The 20,212-nt window shown below is 36.4% G+C and overlaps 1 protein-coding gene across 9 annotated transcripts in view; it reads left to right on the top strand.

Annotated features, from left to right (window-relative positions):
• Positions 1 to 20,212, top strand: part of RUFY2 (RUN and FYVE domain containing 2) — a 74,578-nt gene that overhangs the window by 11,347 nt on the left and 43,019 nt on the right. For 8 of the 9 annotated variants that reach the window (XR_016388058.1, XM_030759387.2, XM_022590709.3 and 5 more), the window contains 10 exons: positions 100 to 201; positions 1,895 to 2,018; positions 2,212 to 2,273; positions 3,331 to 3,396; positions 6,303 to 6,372; positions 8,355 to 8,456; positions 8,594 to 8,710; positions 9,555 to 9,722; positions 11,689 to 11,786; positions 14,216 to 14,335. Coding sequence is in view for 8 of the 9 variants with exons in the window: in XM_030759387.2 (XP_030615247.2) it covers positions 100 to 201; positions 1,895 to 2,018; positions 2,212 to 2,273; positions 3,331 to 3,396; positions 6,303 to 6,372; positions 8,355 to 8,456; positions 8,594 to 8,710; positions 9,555 to 9,722; positions 11,689 to 11,786; positions 14,216 to 14,335 (1,029 nt within the window). In the remaining variant the exon portion in view is untranslated. The remainder of the gene's footprint in view (positions 1 to 99; positions 202 to 1,894; positions 2,019 to 2,211; positions 2,274 to 3,330; positions 3,397 to 6,302; positions 6,373 to 8,354; positions 8,457 to 8,593; positions 8,711 to 9,554; positions 9,723 to 11,688; positions 11,787 to 14,215; positions 14,336 to 20,212) is intronic. The other variant, XM_089897565.1, reaches the window with a different exon arrangement.

The following is a 20,212-nucleotide window of genomic DNA, read 5'->3' as shown; positions in this document are numbered from 1 at the left end:
CTTTTTTCTTTATTAATGTGTACTTCAACAAAGATAGAAGATGTAGTCTATAATCTTTGGGCTGGGGCTCTTTTCTGACTGTTGGGTTTTGCTTTTCAGGACCCCCCTGGGTCGTGCAAGAGCGTGGCTTCGATTAGCTCTCATGCAAAAAAAAATGGCTGACTACCTGCGTTGCTTAATTATTCAGAGGGATCTCTTGAGGTACTACCATTAAATCTTGTTCATTTTCATTTTTTATTTCATTTATATCCTGTTTCCCAAAAATGATTGAAGATATAATATGAAAGGATATGTAAAATACATTACGATGGCATAAAATAAAAGGAGGAGCAAAATGAGATAGAGAAGCATAGTGGAGACATAACGTGGATCAAGAACTAGCCTAAAAAATGAATACTGTAAGATTTTTATTGGCTGACAAGGTGGAAATTTATATGTCGTATTTCTAAGTTTTAATTTTTTCCTAAATTAGTTAATTCTATGAATAAAAATTTGTATTGGAATTTGGGGCTTTAATTCAGGAGGTTTCTTTTTAGATCTTGAATGTCCAAACTACTGCTTTGATTGTATTGTGGGCGCTTTTTAAACTGTCAGTTTAAATTGAAGGCCAAATGTTTAAGACAGACTTTCAAAGCAAGGATATCAGTTCTCAAAGGGAGTGGGCCCATGGCAGCCCCTCTCTTCGCCCTTGTTCTTTTAGAGTGCCTCTGTGATATTTTGGAGAATCTGGTCTTTTTTTTTTTAATGTTTTTCTTCTTTTAAACTTATTTTTTTTTTGGCTCCATCGGGTCTTCGTTGTGGAATGAAGGATCTTTTTTATTGCGGTGCTAAGGCTATTCGTTGCAGCGTGTGGGCTTCTTTCTAGTTGTGGCGTGTGGGTTTTCTCTCTGTAGTTATGGCACGTGGGCTCTGCAGTTGTGGTGTGCAGGCTCCAGTGCGCGTGGGCTGTGTAGTTTGCAGCACGTGGGCTCTCTAGTTGAGGCACAGAGGCTTAGTAGTTGTGGCTTGTGGGCTTAGTTGCCCCTCGGCACGTGGGATCTTAGTTCCCCAACCAGGGATCAAACCCTCATCCCCTGCACTGGAAGGTGGATTCTTTACCACTGGACCACCAGGGAAGTCCCTGGTCGTTTTTTATTTTACTTGTGACTCCAGTTGTACATCTTGGTTTTCCCATTTGTTAAATGAGAATGACCATGCTTTAAACGCCTTCAATTTCTCAACGATATTCTGAAGGTTAATTAAGGTGATTAAGTAATATACATGGGACTTCTTGAGGAAGGCATGAGACGGTGATAAATAGTTTTCTGAGTATTAGTTGTCAAGTCTTAGTTTTTAGGCTGTCCTATTTCTTTCACAAGTCTCTTGTTTGAACATTTTTTGGGATCTAGACATCCATAAATATCTTTAATGCTTATCTATTAAGAGCGCTTGCAATAGATATACCAAATGCATTGACTAGAAAATGGACTTGAAATGTTTTTTATGTTCGTTTCCCCACATTAGTCTTTATCCTAAGCGTCTTAATAAATCCTGGGATGAAAATTCAGCTGTACTAAAAAGTATCGTAATCAGATCAGCAGCAGTCACTGTATCTTTCGAGAGTCACAAACATTCCAGGCCTCAATGCTGCTCCCTTCTTTTTTTAAATCTCTGCTTCTCTTTTCTCTCTCTCAAAATTCCTTTTCCTCTTTTATCTCCTTCAGTCTGTTTCTTTTACGTTTTCTTTATAGACATTTAAATCTCAAAAATTTTAAGTTATTTGCATATAGAAAGGCTAATTTCAAGTTACCTAATTTATATTGGTTCCATTCTTGTAATAAGGTATTGAGATTTTAAAATTTAGTTTTCAAAATAAATTTGTAATGTAAGATTTTTATTATTTTAATTTTCACAGTGAATTCTATGAGTATCATGCACTAATGATGGAAGAAGAAGGAGCAGTAATTGTTGGGCTGCTGGTTGGCCTGAATGTGATAGACGCTAATCTGTGTGTAAAGGGAGAGGATTTAGACTCACAAGTAAGTGAGAATGACTAGTGCCAAATGCAGAGTGTTTTCAGTTTGTACTGTTCCTCTTTGATCCAGGTATTACTCTAAGTTGTAAACAGTGCTGTTAAACACTAGAAAAAAATTAGGGATGAAAGTCAGTTGTATGTTAAAGGTACTTCTAGAATTTCCACCCTCTAAATAAGAATAACTTTATTTACTTTAGGTTGGAGTGATTGATTTTTCCATGTATTTAAAGAATGAAGAAGATATTGGAAATAAAGAAAGGTATGATTTTCATAAGTTATTTCACATGTTGTATTTTATATGTAGCTCTTTACAAATCAGTATGAGGTCCATCTGTTTGCAATGTGGTTTTTATTTCCTTTTTTTCTGTGTAGTTCCTGCTTTGTTTTGTTTTCACTTCCATTTACTAGGTTTACAAAGCAAAAATCACTTAGAAGGAGGTTTTAATCTGAAGTATGACTTTTGGTCATACCAGTAGTTCAGAGACCCATTTTCTTTTTTCTTTCTTTCTTTTTTGGTTCTGCTGCACGGCTTATGGGATTTTAGTTCCCCGACCAGGGATCGAACCTGGGCCCTTGTTACTGAGAGCATGGAGTCCTAACCACTGGACTGCCAGGGAATTCCCCGGAGACCCATTTTAATAGTCAGCTCTGTTTCTGTGATAAAAAGAAATGAAAGCTTATTATTCATAAGCTTACAAATGCTGGTTTATTTTAAGACATAACGGTAATCATTTCACAATATTAAATGTATCATATTAACATGTTGTACACCTTAAATTTACACAATGTTATATGTCAAATATATTTCTTACAAAAATAAATGGGGCTTCCCTGGTGGCGCAGTGGTTGAGAGTCTGCCTGCCGATACAGGGGACACGGGTTCGTGCCCCGGTCTGGGAAGATCCCACATGCCGCGGAGCGGCTAGGCCCGTGAGCCATGGCCGCTGAGCCTGCGCGTCCGGAGCCTGTGCTCCGCAGCGGGAGAGGCCACAACAGTGAGAAGCCCGCGTACCGCAAAAAAAATAAATAAGTAAATTAAATAAATAAATGCAAAAGTATTTAAAAACATACTAATGGTATTGTTTAATATTAGCAAATAATTTATTTAACAAAAGTTATAGTTATTTAGTACACAGCTTGCTGCTATATGATTATAAAGATTCTTGAATTTTATTTTAAAGGCAAGATAACGTTGTTTTACCATTATGGTTTAACACAATTTTAGATAATTTAGATCTTTTGTGGGGATTTTTTTTTTTGGTCACCCAGTAAATACCTTTCCAGTTAGCACAAAGCTGCTTTTTCCCCTCCTCTAGGAATGTTCAAATTGCTGCCATATTAGACCAGAAGAATTATGTTGAAGAATTAAATAGACAACTGAAGTAAGTATTATGGACACATGGATACTTAGTACATTTTGGATGTTGTCTTAGGTTTTTTTTTTCCCCCCTTCAGGTCATCTTAATCCTATTCCTTTTTTCTAAGCATCTTTGAAAAGGGGTTGAGGGGATAGAGAGTGAATGGAAATTGAGAATACAGAGAATTATTGGAAATAACTGATTTTCAGCAGAAAATGAGAGTCATATTTTTAAATAGAACCTTCAGAGACATTTAAAAATAGAATTTCAGACTTATTCCTCTACCCTTGAGAAAAAAAGGCTAGATAGAGTGAAAGTTTATATCATTTTGGTGGTTCAAAAATTCATTTTTCCGGGCTTCCCTGGTGGCGCAGTGGTTGAGAGTCCACCTGCCGATGCAGGGGACACGGGTTCGTGCCCCGGTCTGGGAAGATCCCACATGCCGCGGAGCGGCTGGGCCCGTGAGCCATGGCCGCTGAGCCTGTGCATCTGGAGCCTGTGCTCCGCAATGGGAGAGGCCACAACAGTGAGAGGCCCACACACTGCAAAAAAAAAAAAAAAAAAAAATTCATTTTTCCTACTTCAAAGGACTTCACGTGTCAGTGTGACTGTCATCTTCCATGGTGGAAGTTTTCTCCTTCCAATGTCACCTGGTCATTGAAGCTGTTAGTGAATACTCTATCTGGGAAGAATTTCTGAGATCTTGTGTGTAAAATAGTATAGTATAGTTCTGTCTAGTAGAAATATAATGTGAGTCACAAAGGTAATTTAAAATATCTAGTAACCACATTAAAAAAATAAAAAAGAAACATGAAATATGAGATATTTTATATATTTTGTTGTACTGTTTTCAAAATTCAATGTGCATTTTACACTTACAGCACATTTCAATTCAGAGAAGCCACATGTGGCTTTATGGCTGCCATACCAGATAGCACAGGTATAGTGAATAATATTTACTACATTGTTAGAAACAGACTGTTCTCATTAACTAAGATGAATAATTCAAAAATGGCTATCTCTGGGTGATATTATGAATAATTTTTAAATTTCTTTATACTTTTATGTATTTTCTGAGTTTCACTCAATAAACATGCATTACAATCCGAAAATACAGTTAAACATTTTCCCATTTTAGAAAAAGAAACTAATAAGTTGTAACTCTTGCTTTCTCTCTGAAGTTGGAGAGAGAAGAAAGATCTTATATCAGTGTCTTTTCTTTTTTCATCATGGAGTTTTAATAATTGATATAGGAAATATATGCATATATATATGTATTTTGTAATTTGTATTTCTGAGATTGTATATCTGAATGCAACCTTGTACTGCTTATTTATTTACTTTAAATTTTTACTCACTATTTGGGAATAGGTAATATATTCACATGGTTCGAACTGCAAAAGGAACATAAAATGAAAAATTTCCCTCTTCCCTGATCTCCAACCATCTGGTTTCCCTCTTTGGGAGTAATTAATACACTAGGTTCTTGTGTATGCCTCCAGAGATACATAGGGTAGCATACTTTTTACAGTAGTCTGTACTTTACTATTCTTACTCAACTGTTTATCTTTAGAGTTTATTTCATTCAGTTCAGAAGAGCTTTCTCATTCCCTTTTCAATTATGTGTATTATTCAGTTACAGCAATATTGGTACCTTACTTTTGTATATTTTATGTATTAATTTTTTTATTGTTTGTCTCTTTAGAAAGTAGTTCTTGTACATTTAGAATATTTCAAAAGTATAGAAAATAGAAAAAATAGAACTCACTTATTATCCTTCACTTAAAGAAAAAAACTGTTGAGGGTTTATTGTTTTTAAAAGTGCTTTTTGATTATTATTTTATTGATTCTCACATAAAAGTAGGGCACATATCATTGTCTGATTTTATAGATAAGGAAACTGAAGCTCAGAAAGATTTTACAACTTTGAAGGTGACACAATTACAAAGTAGAAAAGCAGGGACTATAAACCTGGTCTTCCATCTCCTAGTCCTGTACTTATTACATATCACCATCAGGATACCCTTGTGCTGTTTGTGAAAAATTCAAGTTGTTTACCTAAGAATGATTGTATTTTAAAAATGATTTAATATGAGTGGAAAAACATTTTTCTTGTTTCATCAGTTAAACTAATATGCCATTACTTATTTCTGAGGCTAGCGTAAAATTTGTTGAATCTATTATAGATTTTACTGCAACATATACAGCATATTTTATTTTATTAGAGAAAGTTTGAGATGGTAGAATCAAGCAGGCCTTGAAAAATGACTCAGTAAAATGTACAATAATGTCCAATCTTGATCGATTTAAGTAAAAATGCACAGAACAAATTTGTTCATATACTGTAACCTGACTTTTGACTCTATCCTTGAAAGATGGGTGATTGCTTAGCTGCAGGCTGATTGGATACCTGATGCTGGGTGTCTCATATTCACATTTCCCAAACCATGGGTGAGTTTGGAGGTCTTTAAGTTATTATGAAAGTGGAGAGGGTGAACAGATGGAGCTTGTGTTGAAGACCACTATTTACAAGCTTCATTAAGCCACTTAATTATAAAGTGGACATTTAAAATTCATCCTAAATTTAAAATAATTTTGCATTTAGTTTTAACAATATTTAGTAATCTTTGTGTGGAATTTAAATTCCTAAATGTTACAAGTTAAATGTAAGAAGGACCCTAAGAAGACAGCAAAATATAATGAGCAGCACCAAATGGAATTTTAATGGAAAATTTTATTCTTTTGCTACAGATTTTATTGCTCTGTTAGTCAGATCAAGTTCTCCAACTTAATGAAATTTCCCAAAATCAAAACTTCAGACAGGGCAGTTGGTGCATGTCAGTCAACATGATGAGTCCAGGATAACATACTTTTTCTTGCCTTTGTGAGTTTGTGTGATTCTGAATGAGTTTTTTCTTTATTAATTTCAGCAGCACAGTCAGCAGTCTCCATTCAAGAGTTGACTCTTTAGAAAAGTCAAATACTAAGCTGATTGAAGAGGTATTGTCACCTAGCCATGGATAATTGCCTTTCATGGACCTAGTATTGGTGATCCTTTTCCATTTTAAGTATGAATGCATTAAGCGTGCACACACACATTTTCATCATTATGATGGAATACTTATAGTGTAGTTGTAATTGATGATCATAAGTTCTAAAGAAACCATGTATTCTCGGCAAATTCTTAGGTGAATCTGTGAATTGTTTGAGATACTCAGCTTCTAGAAATGAGCCCCAAAGATGAAATGCATACAACTCTTCTATAAATAAGCCATGAGTCTCATTTTTTAATCTGGATGACCTGTACCACCTATAGTTAGGAATTACCATTAAAATGATCCTGTCCCTCGTGTTCTCCTATTCAGATTACTTTTCCTTACAAGCATCAGTCCACGATCATGTACGCCCTTTCTCCACACTCCCATGTGTAAAACTCATCCCATGTGCTCTGGTTTCCTGCATTGTCGAAGTAGTTGTCTGGTGGTTGCAGAACCGGAAATTTACCCCAGCTCTCTTTTTTTAAAAAATTTTTTTTAAAAACTTCAAAAAAAATATTTTGGCCACAGCTTGTAGGATCTCAGTTCCCCAGCCAGGGATCGAACCCGGGCCACAGCTGTGACAGTGCCAAATCCTAACCTCTAGGCCACCAGGGAACTCCCTCAGATCTCTTTTTAATACTGTTCATAAAGTTGCTTTTGAGATAAGTTGTGTTTTTTTTGTTTGTTTTTGTTTGTTTTTTTTAAATCTATCTAACCATAGAATTATTGCTTTCTGGACTTCCTTGGTGGCTCATTGGTTAAGAATCTGCCTGCCATTGCAGGGGACACGGGGTCAAGCCCTGGTCTGGGAAAATCCCACATGCCGCGGAGCAACTAAGCCCGTGCGCCACAACTACTGAGCCTGTGCTCTAGAGCCCATCAGCCTAGAGCCCGTCCTCTGCATCAAGAGAAGCCACTGCAGTGAGAAGCCCGCGCACCGCAACAAAGAGTAGCCCCCACTCGCTGCAACTAGAGAAAGCCCGCGCAGCAATGAAGACCCAATGCAGCCAAAAATAAATAATAAAAATAAAATAAATAAATAAAAAAGAATTATTGCTTTCCATTTTCAGAATTATTTAGGCTAGAGGAAGAAATCTGTTATTAGTGCTATGAACCCTACTTTACATGTTAATTAAAATTCATATTTCTTTTAGAATTGGCCTAATTTTCCCAAACCAGGAAGCACATGACTGTTTGCATGACTGCATTTTCATTTTGATAGTTTAGGACCATTTGATAGTTTGATAGATTGGGACCATTAGAGAGAGCTCCTCACTAGTTTGTGCCTCTTGACCATAATAGGCGCACTGTGAAGTTCGAGTTGCCTTTCTGACCAAGTGTTCAGAAATTTATTTGCAAGCCAACATTGGGGAGTAGTTCCTGCTTTCCTTTCCTAGGATCCCTCTTTTCATTCTAGGCTTCAGAGCCAAGTCACTTAGTCATTCATATTTAACTCTGAGGGTGAGAGCTGTCTCATATTTGTGATCGTCAGTCACTCAGCATGCCCAGATTTCACAAGGGTGTCCTATTTGATTATCATGAATGTCTGTGTTACATTTTCAATAATAGCAGAACTTCCCTTATAGATGTTTTTGCCTTTACACAAGTCTTTACAGTCTTACTGTTTACCATATAATTCTTCATATGCTTACTCATGCACTTTGTATTCAGGACATATTATAAATCAGATAAGCAATATGTTTCTACTAACATACGATTTGACTGGTTAACAAAAGGAAATAGAAAGAAGAGTATAATTCCTTTAATTGGTATCTTGGGATAATAGGAGCACATTTTTCTTATGAAAATTTCTGTAGATGTGAGAGATATTTTACAAGTTTTCGAATTTTATTTTCTATTGTTATAGTCATGAACATAACCTGTAAAGCAAGTATAAATACAGATGTTTAAAATCTTTTTTTCTTGCCCCTGTTTTATTTTTAGTTAGCAATAGCAAAGAATAATATCATTAAACTCCAAGAAGAAAATCATCAATTACGAAGTGAAAATAAATTGATTTTAATGAAAACACAGCAGCACCTAGAAGTAAGTATAGATTGATTGCAGACAGATTGCCTTGCATCAGAAATAGCCCTTTTGGGGACTTTTGCATAGACTGGATATATCTGTGCTGTATGAATAGTAGTGATTATAGAATTAAAAGTTTTATGTTTTCTTCCTAGGTTACCAAAGTAGATGTGGAAACTGAGCTTCAAACATATAAGCATTCTAGGCAGGGGCTAGATGAAATGTACAATGAAGCCAGAAGGCAGCTTCGAGATGAATCTCAGTTAAGACAAGTAGGTTACATTACAGTTACATTAGAAAAAATGATAGTTTACCCTTAAGCACCACCTAAAATCTCTATCAGCCTTATCTTCCTTGGTGTAGGATAGCAATCTGATCCCCTTAGTCCCTTCAGATTCTTTAAAATCCCATTGTGTCAGTGTTTTTTAAACAGTGTTTTTAAACTATGTTACAGTCTGTGTTTGTGAAATGAGTATATTGTGACCAGCATTACAAAAAATAGAATAGAATGATGTATTTAGATATCAATATTCAAGTAGTAAAGTCATATTTAAAATTAACTTATTTTTTAACCTTTCTAAATTATGAAATACTGACAGAAAAATACAAATATGTAGCTTGATGGATTATAACATAAATACCTGTGTAACCAACCCAGGTCAAGAAGAGAGTATTGCCAGCCTTTCCATCCCTTTTGCTTTTTGTCTTGAATGTTAGGATCCTTCTGATGTAAAATTCTTGAAGAGAAGAAATTAAAACTGTTTGTGAAATGGGATTTTTGATTTATCTTTGGCCTTTACTGATATGGACTACTTCATTTCTTTGTTTAAGGAAAATTAATACTGAGTTTATGAGGCATAAGAATACATAATTCTCTAGCCATTAAAATAGTGATGATTAATACAATGTGGAAAATGCTTTCATTTAACAAAACGTGCATTTGAAAATATTTAGATGTTCTTATAGGGCCTAGTTGATTCCCTATAGTGGGGCTTATAACTCAAAAGGAGTAGTCTGCATAATAAATAGTAACTGTTTTTTGTTGTCATTAATTGTTGTGTATCTGACTTTGACATCCTGAAGCAGTGTGTGAATTGAGGCTGTATTGAATTGCAGGATGTGGAGAATGAGCTCGCGGTACAAGTTAGTATGAAACATGAGATTGAACTTGCCATGAAGTTGTTGGAGAAAGATATCCATGAGAAACAAGATACTCTGATAGGCCTTCGACAACAACTAGAGGAAGTTAAAGCAATTAACATAGAGATGTATCAAAAGTTGCAGGTAAGGAATGTTCTTAAATTCTTGGAACTTCTTGTTATATAAATTGAAAATGAGGGACCTCCCTGGTGGTCTAGTGGTAAACAATCCACCTTCCAATGCAGGGGATGCGGTTCCATCCCTGGTCGGGGACTAGGTTCCCACATGCAGTGGGGCAGCTAAGCCCTCGCGCCACAAATACTGGACTTAACGCGCCTCAACTAGAGAGCCTGCGTGCCGCAAACTACAGAGCCCATGTGCCCTGGAGCCTGCGCATCACAGCTAGAGAAGAGAAAACCTGTACCCCACAACTAGAGAGAAGCCCATGCACTGCAACGAAAGATCCCGTGTGCTGCAACAAAAGATCCCGTGTGCCACAACTAAGACCTGATGCAGCCAAAAAAAAAATAAATTGAAAATGAATGTTTGTATGAAAGATTCGGTTTTTAAGAGATGAGCCTTTTTTTTTTTTTTTTTTTTTTTTTTTTTTTTTGCGGCACGTGGGCCTCCCACTGCTGTGGCCTCTCCCGTTGTGGAGCACAGGCTCTGGACGCGCAGGCTCAGTGGCCATGGCTCACGGGCCCAGCCGCTCCGTGGCATGTGGGATCCTCCCGGACCGGGGCACAAACCCGTGTCCCCCGCACCGGCAGGCGGACCCCCAACCACTGCACCACCAGGGAAGCCCTATGAGCCCATTTTAATTGTGCCATGTCTGTAGTAAAAACCAGTGACTTCCTAAATGGAAGCTGAAGAAATGTAGCAATGTCAAAGAACAAACAAAAAAATTACCTGAGTTTGTTTCTTAATGCTGAGAGATTAACAGATGAAGCTTAAATCTTTTGGGAAAATTCAGTCAAAATGTGCAAGACATTTTTGTAAACTTCTTTACACAGTGTAGTCCTAAGAGATTTAATTTTGATTGAAATGCTTTACTATAATTGTTACAAATTTTCTAATAAAGTGACATTGCTGTTAAGTAGACTTGTTGCCAAAAGCCCTTTACAATTTAATTTGAAAAAATAGCGTATTTTACACAAGTTTATTCTGTCATCATCTGAAAATATTGAAGGTTGAGGTTTTTTTTCCTTTATTACTTTTTTTGACCTTGCTGCACAGCTTGTGGGAGCTTAGTTTCCCGACCAGGACTGAACCAGCACCCTCGGCAGTGAAAGCTCAGAGTCTTAACTACTGGACCACCAGGGAATTCTCCCTTTATTACATTTTAAATGAAGACTAGTTGTAGTAGTACTGCTTTATATCTAGGAGTATTTTATTTTATTTTTAATTTATTTTTTATTGAAGTATAGTTGATTTACAATGTTGTGTTAATTTCTGCTGTATAGCAAAGTGACTCAGTTATACACACATATACAGTCTTTTTTATATTTTTTTCATTATGGTTTATCCCAGGATATTGAACATAGTTCCCTGTGCTATACAGTAGGACCTTGTTGTTTATCCATTCTATATGTTATATGTTGCATCTACTAACCCCAAACTCCCAGTCTATCCCTCCCCCACTCCCCCTCCCCCTCGGCAGCAACAGGTCTGTTCTCTGTATGTGAGTCTGTTTTTGTCTCGTAGATAGTTTCATTTGTGTCATATTTTATATGCCACATATAAGCGATATAATATGGTATTTGTCTTTCTCTTTCTGACTTACTTCACTTAGTATGATAATCTCTGGTTGCATCCATGTTGCTGCAAATGGCATTCTTTCTTTTTTATGGCTGAGTAGTATTCCATTGTATATATGTACCACATATTCCTTATGCATTCATCTGTTGATGGACATTTAGGTTGTTTCCATGTCTTGGCTATTGTGAATAGTGCTGCTATGAACATAGGGGTGCATCTAGGAGTATTTTAATCAACAAATAAACTCTGCTCATTTCAAAGTAACAATCCCATAGCAAAATGATATACAAAGCTTATCGATATTCAGGTTTAAAAATCAAAACCACTGTAGCTTTTATGTTTTTCTAAATAGGGTTCTGAAGCTGATTTGAAAGAAAAAAATGAAATAATTGCCCGACTAGAAGAAAAAACCAATAAAATTACTGCAGCCATGAGGCAGCTGGAACAAAGGTACAGCATTTCCAGTCTTAGTTTCTTTTTTCCTTTCTTTACCCCCCTTTTCTTTATTCAACTCTGACGCCTGCCACAAAGACCATTAGGAAAATTTAGATTAGGAATTTTTTTTAAAGCCCAGCAGAATTTTGCCTTTTTTGTTTTGGTTGTTGCATGGAATCAAGTTGCTTTATATTAGCCTGATTCATTTGAACTTGCCATTTTGTAGATTTTTTAGAAAGGCCTAATATCGGCAGTTTCATTTGGTTCAATGTATTACATAAAACAAATACACAAACAAAAACCTCGAAAAAGTGAAAAACGAACAAAATCCATGTGGAATTATCCCTGATTGATTTCCATGCATATTGATTGTCATATCCCTTGTCATTCACCATCCCTTTATGTGAAATCAAGCTTTCTGAGTTGGCAGTTTAGTTGTGTTTCTTTGAGCTAGGACCCTCAACCTAACCCAGGAAATAATTTTGTTTAAATTGAATTGTTTTATATTGGCATTTTTCACTTTTATTGTTGGAAAGTGTAATGTATTTCCATTGACCTGTCATGTTGGTGTCAACATATGTCTTATCATTGCTTTCTTTGAATCTACTTATGAAAAACATAACTATTAATGCTTTATTGACATGAATATTCTTTTATTGACATCCTCTTTCTTCTTTTTTCTTTTTTGTTTTCTTTATCCCCATTTTTACATTTTGGACATCTTTATTACCTTTTTCTGTTTTTGATTTCTGTCCATTCCATTATGAAGTGACAATGATTTGTTAACTCAAACTAGAACAATTGCAATGTCATTGGTGAAATGTGCCAGCAGTGACACTCAGGACCAGTACAAGCTGGTCAAAGATATATCTTTCTGAAAACCACTTGTATTCAAACAGACTAAAAGAGAACCAACAATTTTATAATATATTAAATTGAAAAAGAATTTATGCTATTATGTATTGTGAAAGGGTATTAGGAACCCTGTACACTTATTGATCAGCTGCTGTGGTAATACACTGCCATAAAGCAGAGTGGGTGCACTTGGATTTCCAAAAATTCCTCATACCTTGTGCACAAGGGCTTATTTGAGTATTGACCCTTTGAAGGTCAGAATTTTCGAATGCAGTTTTATCTTTTTAGCTACTTTTTGATGGAAAATATAAAAATTGTTTAATAATAAGTTAATCTTTGGTTTCACAATGTGTTGGCACAGACTTTTTTCCCCATTGGCCCACTCTTTGCCTACTAGCTCCTTTACTGATTTTTTACTATGTTTTAAAATAGTTTATAACCCAGATTGGCCATCATCTTATGCTTTAGCTCCTTGATTTTCCAGTTCCCCTTAGCCCTCTTCTGTGATAGCACAACTTCAAGGCCTACCTCACTCTGACTTTTATTTTCACTTCTGTACCCTTAGAGAAAAGCTTGGATCTCCCATCTCTCCATCTTAATATTTTAAATTTAAATTTAGATTTAGAGATAACTTGAATGTTACACTTAACTCTTTTTTTTTGGAAGTGGCCTTTATACTTTTGAAATGTGTGAGGGTTGCGCCATTGGCATGGTTTTAAGGCAGAAAAGAAGAGGTAATTTTTTTGGTTAGTTGAATAGAAATTTCTCTTTTGATCCCCTACAAGGACTTAATGTCCCTTGAATACTTGGGAGATGTTTTCTTATAAAAGTAGTGACGTTAAATCTAAGAAATCCTAGATGGCCATAGGAGGCAGGGAGTGGAGCTAAGCACACGGAGAAGCAATGACTTACAAATAAAAGCAGAAAAAAAGAAATACACATTTTAAGCTAATTTTAAAAATTCAGTGATGAGGAACAAAAATGATCTCTAGAGAATGTTGCCAACTAGTAATAAATTCTTTTGAATCTTAAAACACATATACAGACACACAAAACATTGGCATAATTTAGTAAATGTATAAAGATTCTATAGGGAGGACTTGGCTGTTATTTGAAGTAATTGCAGGTCTTTGCTCTTGGCCTTGTAGCACACTTGATTCCTAGCATACACATCCTAGCATAATATATAACAATGTGGCTTCTTCACCTAGTGTAGACATAAGTACTATACTTTCATGGTTTTGTAAAAAGGCAGTAACACACGTATTATACTTTGAAAGTTAACTCATTATGCTTTACATAAGTGGTAAAGGCTATATTGCTTTGCATTGTTAATTATGAACAAGAAATAAAGCACATTTGAAGATAGTATTCTGGGTATATTATGTGTTACATTGAAAAAAAAATCACAAAACAATTTCTAGACATTGTGTGGCTCTTTCACGTTTGAGTTTGTGAGTTTTCCCCCAAACTTTGTTTTCATTTAGAAATGTTTCTATTTCCCCATTTTTCTTTTATTTGTCTTCTTCACCCTTTTACACCCTAGTTCTAGCCTCAGTTTTACCCAAAGTTGATTTGAATTACACCAGATTGCAGCAAGCAGAGAAGGCGCAAATGGACACTGAAGATGAGGACAAGAAATATCTACAAGAATGCCAGAGTAAATTCGACGGTCTGCAGAAACAAATCTCCCAAAAGGAGAAACAGCTGTGAGTATATTTGGAAATAAATACTTGTATTAACATAATTTCCCCCTCTTCCCCCCCCATTTTTTTGCACATAATGGTAGACAACCTATATTTTTATTTATTTAATGATGCTGGCTAGGTTGTGGAGTTCTCCTTCCAAAAAAAAAAAAGAAAAAAAACTAGAAAGCATAATTGTGATAAAACTTATGTTTTTGCTCCCTTTATTGTTTATAGAGTACTTTCAACTGTCTTGCTGTCTTCTTGCTCAAGGAGACTTTTATTCTTTTTGCTGTTGTTCAGCATTAGTCTGACGGCCATTATGTTTCTAGATACTGAGTATAATAGACCTTTGTAACTCAAAGGAGCTTACGTTATGAAAGAAAGTGATATTTTCTGAAAACATTTTTATTAGTACTTCATATGATAGATCTATATATTACCAGCTAGGAAAGATGTCAGTATATGTCACTGAGTTGAAAAAAGTAAGTTGCAGACAGTATGCTAAGTATTATCCCATTTTTTATAAAATTAAAACTGTGTATGTGCGTATTTACATGTACATAGAAAAGAGTTTAAATAATACAGATTCTGGAAAATGGTTATTTCAAGGGAGTGATGGTAAATTGACAGGAGTATTTTACTTTTTACTTTATAAACATCAGTATTTTTTTCCCCAATAAATATGTACCACTTTGTTATTAAAGAAAACAGCAAAACAACAATAGAAAATAAAGAGTTATATATTGGGTTGACCAAAAAATTCATTCGTGTTTTTCCATAAGATGTTCCAGAAAACCCCGAACGAACTTTTTGGCCAACCCAATATTATGTTTAACAGATCATTAACAAGATCACATACCATGTATGATGTGTAACTTGCTAAGCTATCTTTAAATCCATTGAGGTGTTTTTAAGTTCTTTTCTATTCTTGATGATTTTCTGTCTAGTAGTTCTATCAGTTATCAAGAGAGTATTTGTTGAACTATCCCAACTATAATTGTGGATTTGTATATTTCTACTTTTAGTTCTATCAGTTTTTGCTTCTTGTATTCTGAGTTCTGTTGTTTGGTGCCTACACATTTAGGATTGCTGTGTCTTCTTGGTGAATTGACCTTTTTATCATTATATAATGTGCCTTTTGTCTCTGGTAGTTTTATTTGCTCTGAAGTCTATTTTATCTCATATTAACATAGCCACTCCTGCTTTCTTCTGATTAATGTTTTCATGTAGTAAACAAAAGATTAATGTTTACATTTTCTATCTTTTTAATTTCAGCCTAATGTGTATCATTATATTTGAAGTAAGTTTCCTATAGTGCATGTTTTTTATCCATTCTGCCGATCTCTCTTTTAAGGATGTATTTAGCCTATTTACATTTAGTATAATTGTTGATATGTTAGAGCTTAAATCTGCTGTTTTGTGTATTTTCATTCCTCTATTCGATTTTTCGTGTCTTCTCATGGGTTACTTGAACATTATTTAGAATTCCCTTTTGATTTATCTATAGTATTTTTTAGTGTATCTCTTTGTATAGATTTTTTAAAGTGTTTACTCTAGACATTGTACCATATATCTGCAACTTTTCACCACTGGTATCAACATTTTACTATATCGAGGGAAGTGTGGAAGCCTTACCTCCACTTAGGTCTTTTTATGTTCTCTTTTTTACAATATAATTTGCTTAAATATTTCCTCTATGTAATATTGAGAACCACATCAGACAATGATATAGTTTCTGCTTCAACCATTAAACATAATTTAGAAAACTCTCTATTGTTCTTTCTTCATTCCTGATGCTCCAAGTTTCCTTCTTTGTGTCTGAAGAACTTCATTTAGCCATTCTTCTAAGGTAGGTCTGTTGGCAACAAATTCCCTTAGTTCTCTTTCATCTGAGAATGTCTTGATTTCACCTTATTTCTGAAGGATATTTTCAGAATATCCTTAAAATTCTGAGTTGACGGTTCTTTTCTTTCAGCATTTGAAAAGTGTTGTGCCACTTTCTTTTGGTCTTCATAGTTGTTTTTTTTTTTTTTTTTTTTTTTTTTTTGCGGTACGCGGGCCTCTCACTGTTGTGGCCTCTCCCGTTGTGGAACACGGGCTCTGGATGTGCAGGCTCAGCGGCCATGGCTCACGGGCCCAGCCACTCCGCAGCATGTGGGATCTTCCCGGACTGGGGCATGAACCCGTGTCCCCTGCATCGGCAGGCGGACTCTCACCCACTGTGCCACCAGGGAAGCCCTGGTCTTCGTAATTTCTGATGAAAGGTAGACTGTCATTTGAATCATTGTTCCTCTAGTTACCCTCCAGATTCTTTCTTTGGATTTATCCTTTTTTGCCTTTGGTCAGCTTCTTGGGTCATTAGGCTTATCTTTGCCAAATTTGGAAAAATTTCAGCTGTTATTTCTTCAGATATTTTTTTTTCAGTTCCACCTGCTTTTCCTCTTCTTCTGGGACTCTGATATCATGAATGTTAGGTCTTTTTTTTTTTAGTAGTCCCATAGGACCCTGACACTATATATATTTTTTTCGGTCAGTTTTCTTTCTGTTGTTCAGATCGGGCAATCTCTGTTGTTCTGCTTTGAAATTCATTCATTCTTTCCTCATCATCTTTATTCTCCTATTGAGACCATACAGTGAGATTATTTTATTTTTCAGTTCTAAGATTTCCGTTTGACTCTTGTTCCCTTCCAAAATTTCCTTTCTTCCTTTCAAAACTTCCTATTCATGAATTTGTTTCAAGCGTATTCTTTTTTTTTCAGAGGAGTTAAAATATAAACTGTATTTTAAATGATACCCAAGAGTCTAAGTCATTATCTGGGCAGGAGAGGGAATTTCCAGGTAGAGGAAATGACATTTTGGTAGTTTTTTGTTTTGTTGTTTTAGTTGAACTATAGGTGATTTACAATATTGTGTTAGTTTCAGGGGTACAGCAAAGTGATTCAGTTATATGTACATCTATATATTTTTTCAGATTATTTTCCCTTATAGGTTATTATAGGTAATTACAAAATATTGAGTATACTTCCCTGTGCTAGGCAGTGGGACCTGTTGGTTATCTATTTTATATATAGTAGTGTGTATATGTTAATCCCAAACTCCCCCCTTTCCCCTCTGGTAACCATAAGTTTGTTTTCTGTGTCTGTGGCTCTATTTCTGTTTTGTAAATAAGTTCATTTATCTAATTTTTTTTTAGATTCTACATGTAAGTGATATCATATGATATTTGTCTTTCTCTGTGTGACTTACTTCACTTACTATGATAATCTCTAAGTCCGTCTGTGTTGCTGCAAATGGCATTTTATGGCTGATTGATATTCCATTGTATAAATATAACACATCTTTATTTAGTCATCTGTCGACGAACATTTAGGTTGCTTCCATGCCTTGGCTATTGTAAATAGTGCTGCTGTAAATTGGGGTGCATGTATCTTTTCCAATTACTGTTTTCTGCAGGTATATGCCCAGGAGTGGGATTGCAGGATCGTATGGTAGCTCTATTTTTAGTTGTGTTTTTTTTTTTTTTTTTTTGCGGTACACGGGCCTCTCACTGTTGTGGCCTCTCCCGTTGCGGAGCACAGGCTCCGGACGCGCAGGCTCAGCAGCCATGGCTCACGGGCCTAGCCACTCCGCGGCATGTGAGATCTTCCCGGACCGGGGCACGAACCCGTGTCCCCTGCATCGGCAGGCAGGCTCTCAACCACTGCGCCACCAGGCAAACCCTATTTTTAGTTTTTAAAGGAACCTCCATACTGTTCTCCATAGTGGTTTTACCAATTTACATACCCACCAACAGTGTAGGAGGGTTCCTCAAGCATATTCTTAGTTGGTCATGGGAACATTTTTATGGTGGCTGCTTTAAAATTCTTATTAGTTAAATCCAACATCTTGAATTATCTGACATGTTGCCATCTGTTGATTTTTCCTGGAATCTGTTGATTTTTCCTGGGTCTTGGTATGACAGATATTCTTCAACTGCATTCTGGACATTTTGGGAACTATGTTATGAGACTGCATCTTACTTAAATCTTATGTTTTAGCAGCCCTCTACTGAAACCACACCAGCAGGGGAACGTGGACACTGACTCTTCGTACCAAGTGGGGGTAGAAGCCCAGGACCATCTTGGATGGAATGGAGAAGGGTGCCTAACTAGTGGGCAGGGCTTGAAATCTGTGCTTTCCACTCAGTCTCCATTGACACTGTGGAGAGGGAGAGTGGTGCCTTGTTACCATCAAGTGGGAGTGGAGTCCATGCTTCCCTCTTGGTCTCTGCTGACACCATCCTGGAGGGGAGTGAGAGAGGTACTTCACTAACCCCAGGCCAGGGTAGTAATCTAGGCTCCCCACTTGGCCTTTGCTGACACTGTGGAGAGGGTGAGAAAAGCCTTGTTACTGATGCATAAGAATAAAGGTCCACGCTCTCCATGTGACTTCCACTAATACCGTAGAGGTGGATGGGGAGAGATACCTCATTACTGCTGGGTGGTGGTAAAAAAGTCCAGGCTCCGCACTTGGCTCTTTCTCTGATACTACGACAGTGGGAATTGGGAGGGATGCCTCATTATTGCCAGGTGAGGGTAGCAACTAGGCTCCCCATTTGGCTTTTGCTTACAGTGGTTGGGGTGGGCATGGTTTTTTCCTCTGGTGTTTTTTTTTGGAATAGGGCATTTATTGTTGAAAAGGTTTCTATCACGCTAGGCTGCTTCTTCCTAGCTCTTTGGCAGGAGAGAGTAGGCTTTTCTTGGGGCTTTTTTTGTCTGTGCCCATTGCTGTTTGTGGGTTGTGGGCTTCTACATCCAGTCAGAGCTATAAAGAAGACAAAAAGAAGCCTCAGGGAACTCATCACCATGTTATTCCTTGAATCCTGGCTGGTCTGCTTTCTTCTCTCCCCCTTTCAGGATATTCTTATGTTTGTTTATATATAATGTCTAGGGATTTTAACTGTACTTAGTTGGAGGGATAGGTAGAAATGTGTTTACTCCACCTTGTTCAGAACCGAATTAAGTTCCTTTTATATCTACCACAAAAATAACATTTTGAGAAATTGGTATATAGAATAAGGCTTTAGGCCAGGGGGTATTACCTTGGTTGGAAACTTACATCATTTGTAAATTGTGAAACTAAAACTCACATGCGCCCCCCGCCACCCCCCTCCAAAAAAAAACCACCACTCGGCAAGCGAACATTTTCTCTTAATTTTAAGACTTTCACAAAAGCACTTTCAGGACTCCCTTGGCAACAGAAATCACAAAGAACATTTAAGTCATCAAGTTTATTAATGGTGCCAAGGGTTTTGTTGTTTAAGTCCCTGTACCCTGCCAAATGGAAAAATGTGAAAAGTAAGACTGGGACACTTTGCCAGTCAATAGAATACAATCTTGAAACTTCAGTACTCTGTGTTACTGAATGACTTTTCTAGAGTTTGACAAAAGGGTAGGTAAGACAAGTCTGATATTAATTCTACAGTGATGCCTCTATTTGATCCCTGCCCAAAGAATGACCCAAATAATGCTCCAGGGACCTGGTCCTTCCCTGTAGGGCTAACCTACTCAATAGGTCTTGGGTACAGCTGTGGAGAGAAGATGTTTGTCCCTGCTGAAACTGTGAAAGTAATTTCATGTCTCATTGGGTGCCATTTTGGTAGAGCATAAACATGTTAACAATTTGGAGATCAAGGGGATCCCTCAGAAAAATTGGAACTGTTTCTGTAGAAATAGGCAGTTGGGACTTTGTCCAAGAAAAACAAATTCCATTTTTTCACCTAAAATGGAAATAAATTTTTTTGGTTTCTGATTATGAAAATATTACATGCTGTTGACCAAATGTAAGAAAATATGGAAAAAAGTGAAGAAAATAAAAATGGGATATACCTTTTTTTTTTCTGGCTGTGCTTGTGGCATG

The sequence above is a fragment of the Delphinapterus leucas genome, chromosome 16 (genome assembly GCF_059928025.1).
Source record: "Delphinapterus leucas isolate spDelLeu-1000000601 "Yukka" chromosome 16, BTC_Dleu_Yukka2, whole genome shotgun sequence".
Taxonomy (NCBI): Eukaryota; Metazoa; Chordata; class Mammalia; order Artiodactyla; family Monodontidae; genus Delphinapterus; species Delphinapterus leucas.
This window is presented reverse-complemented; position numbering and strand designations above follow the sequence as displayed.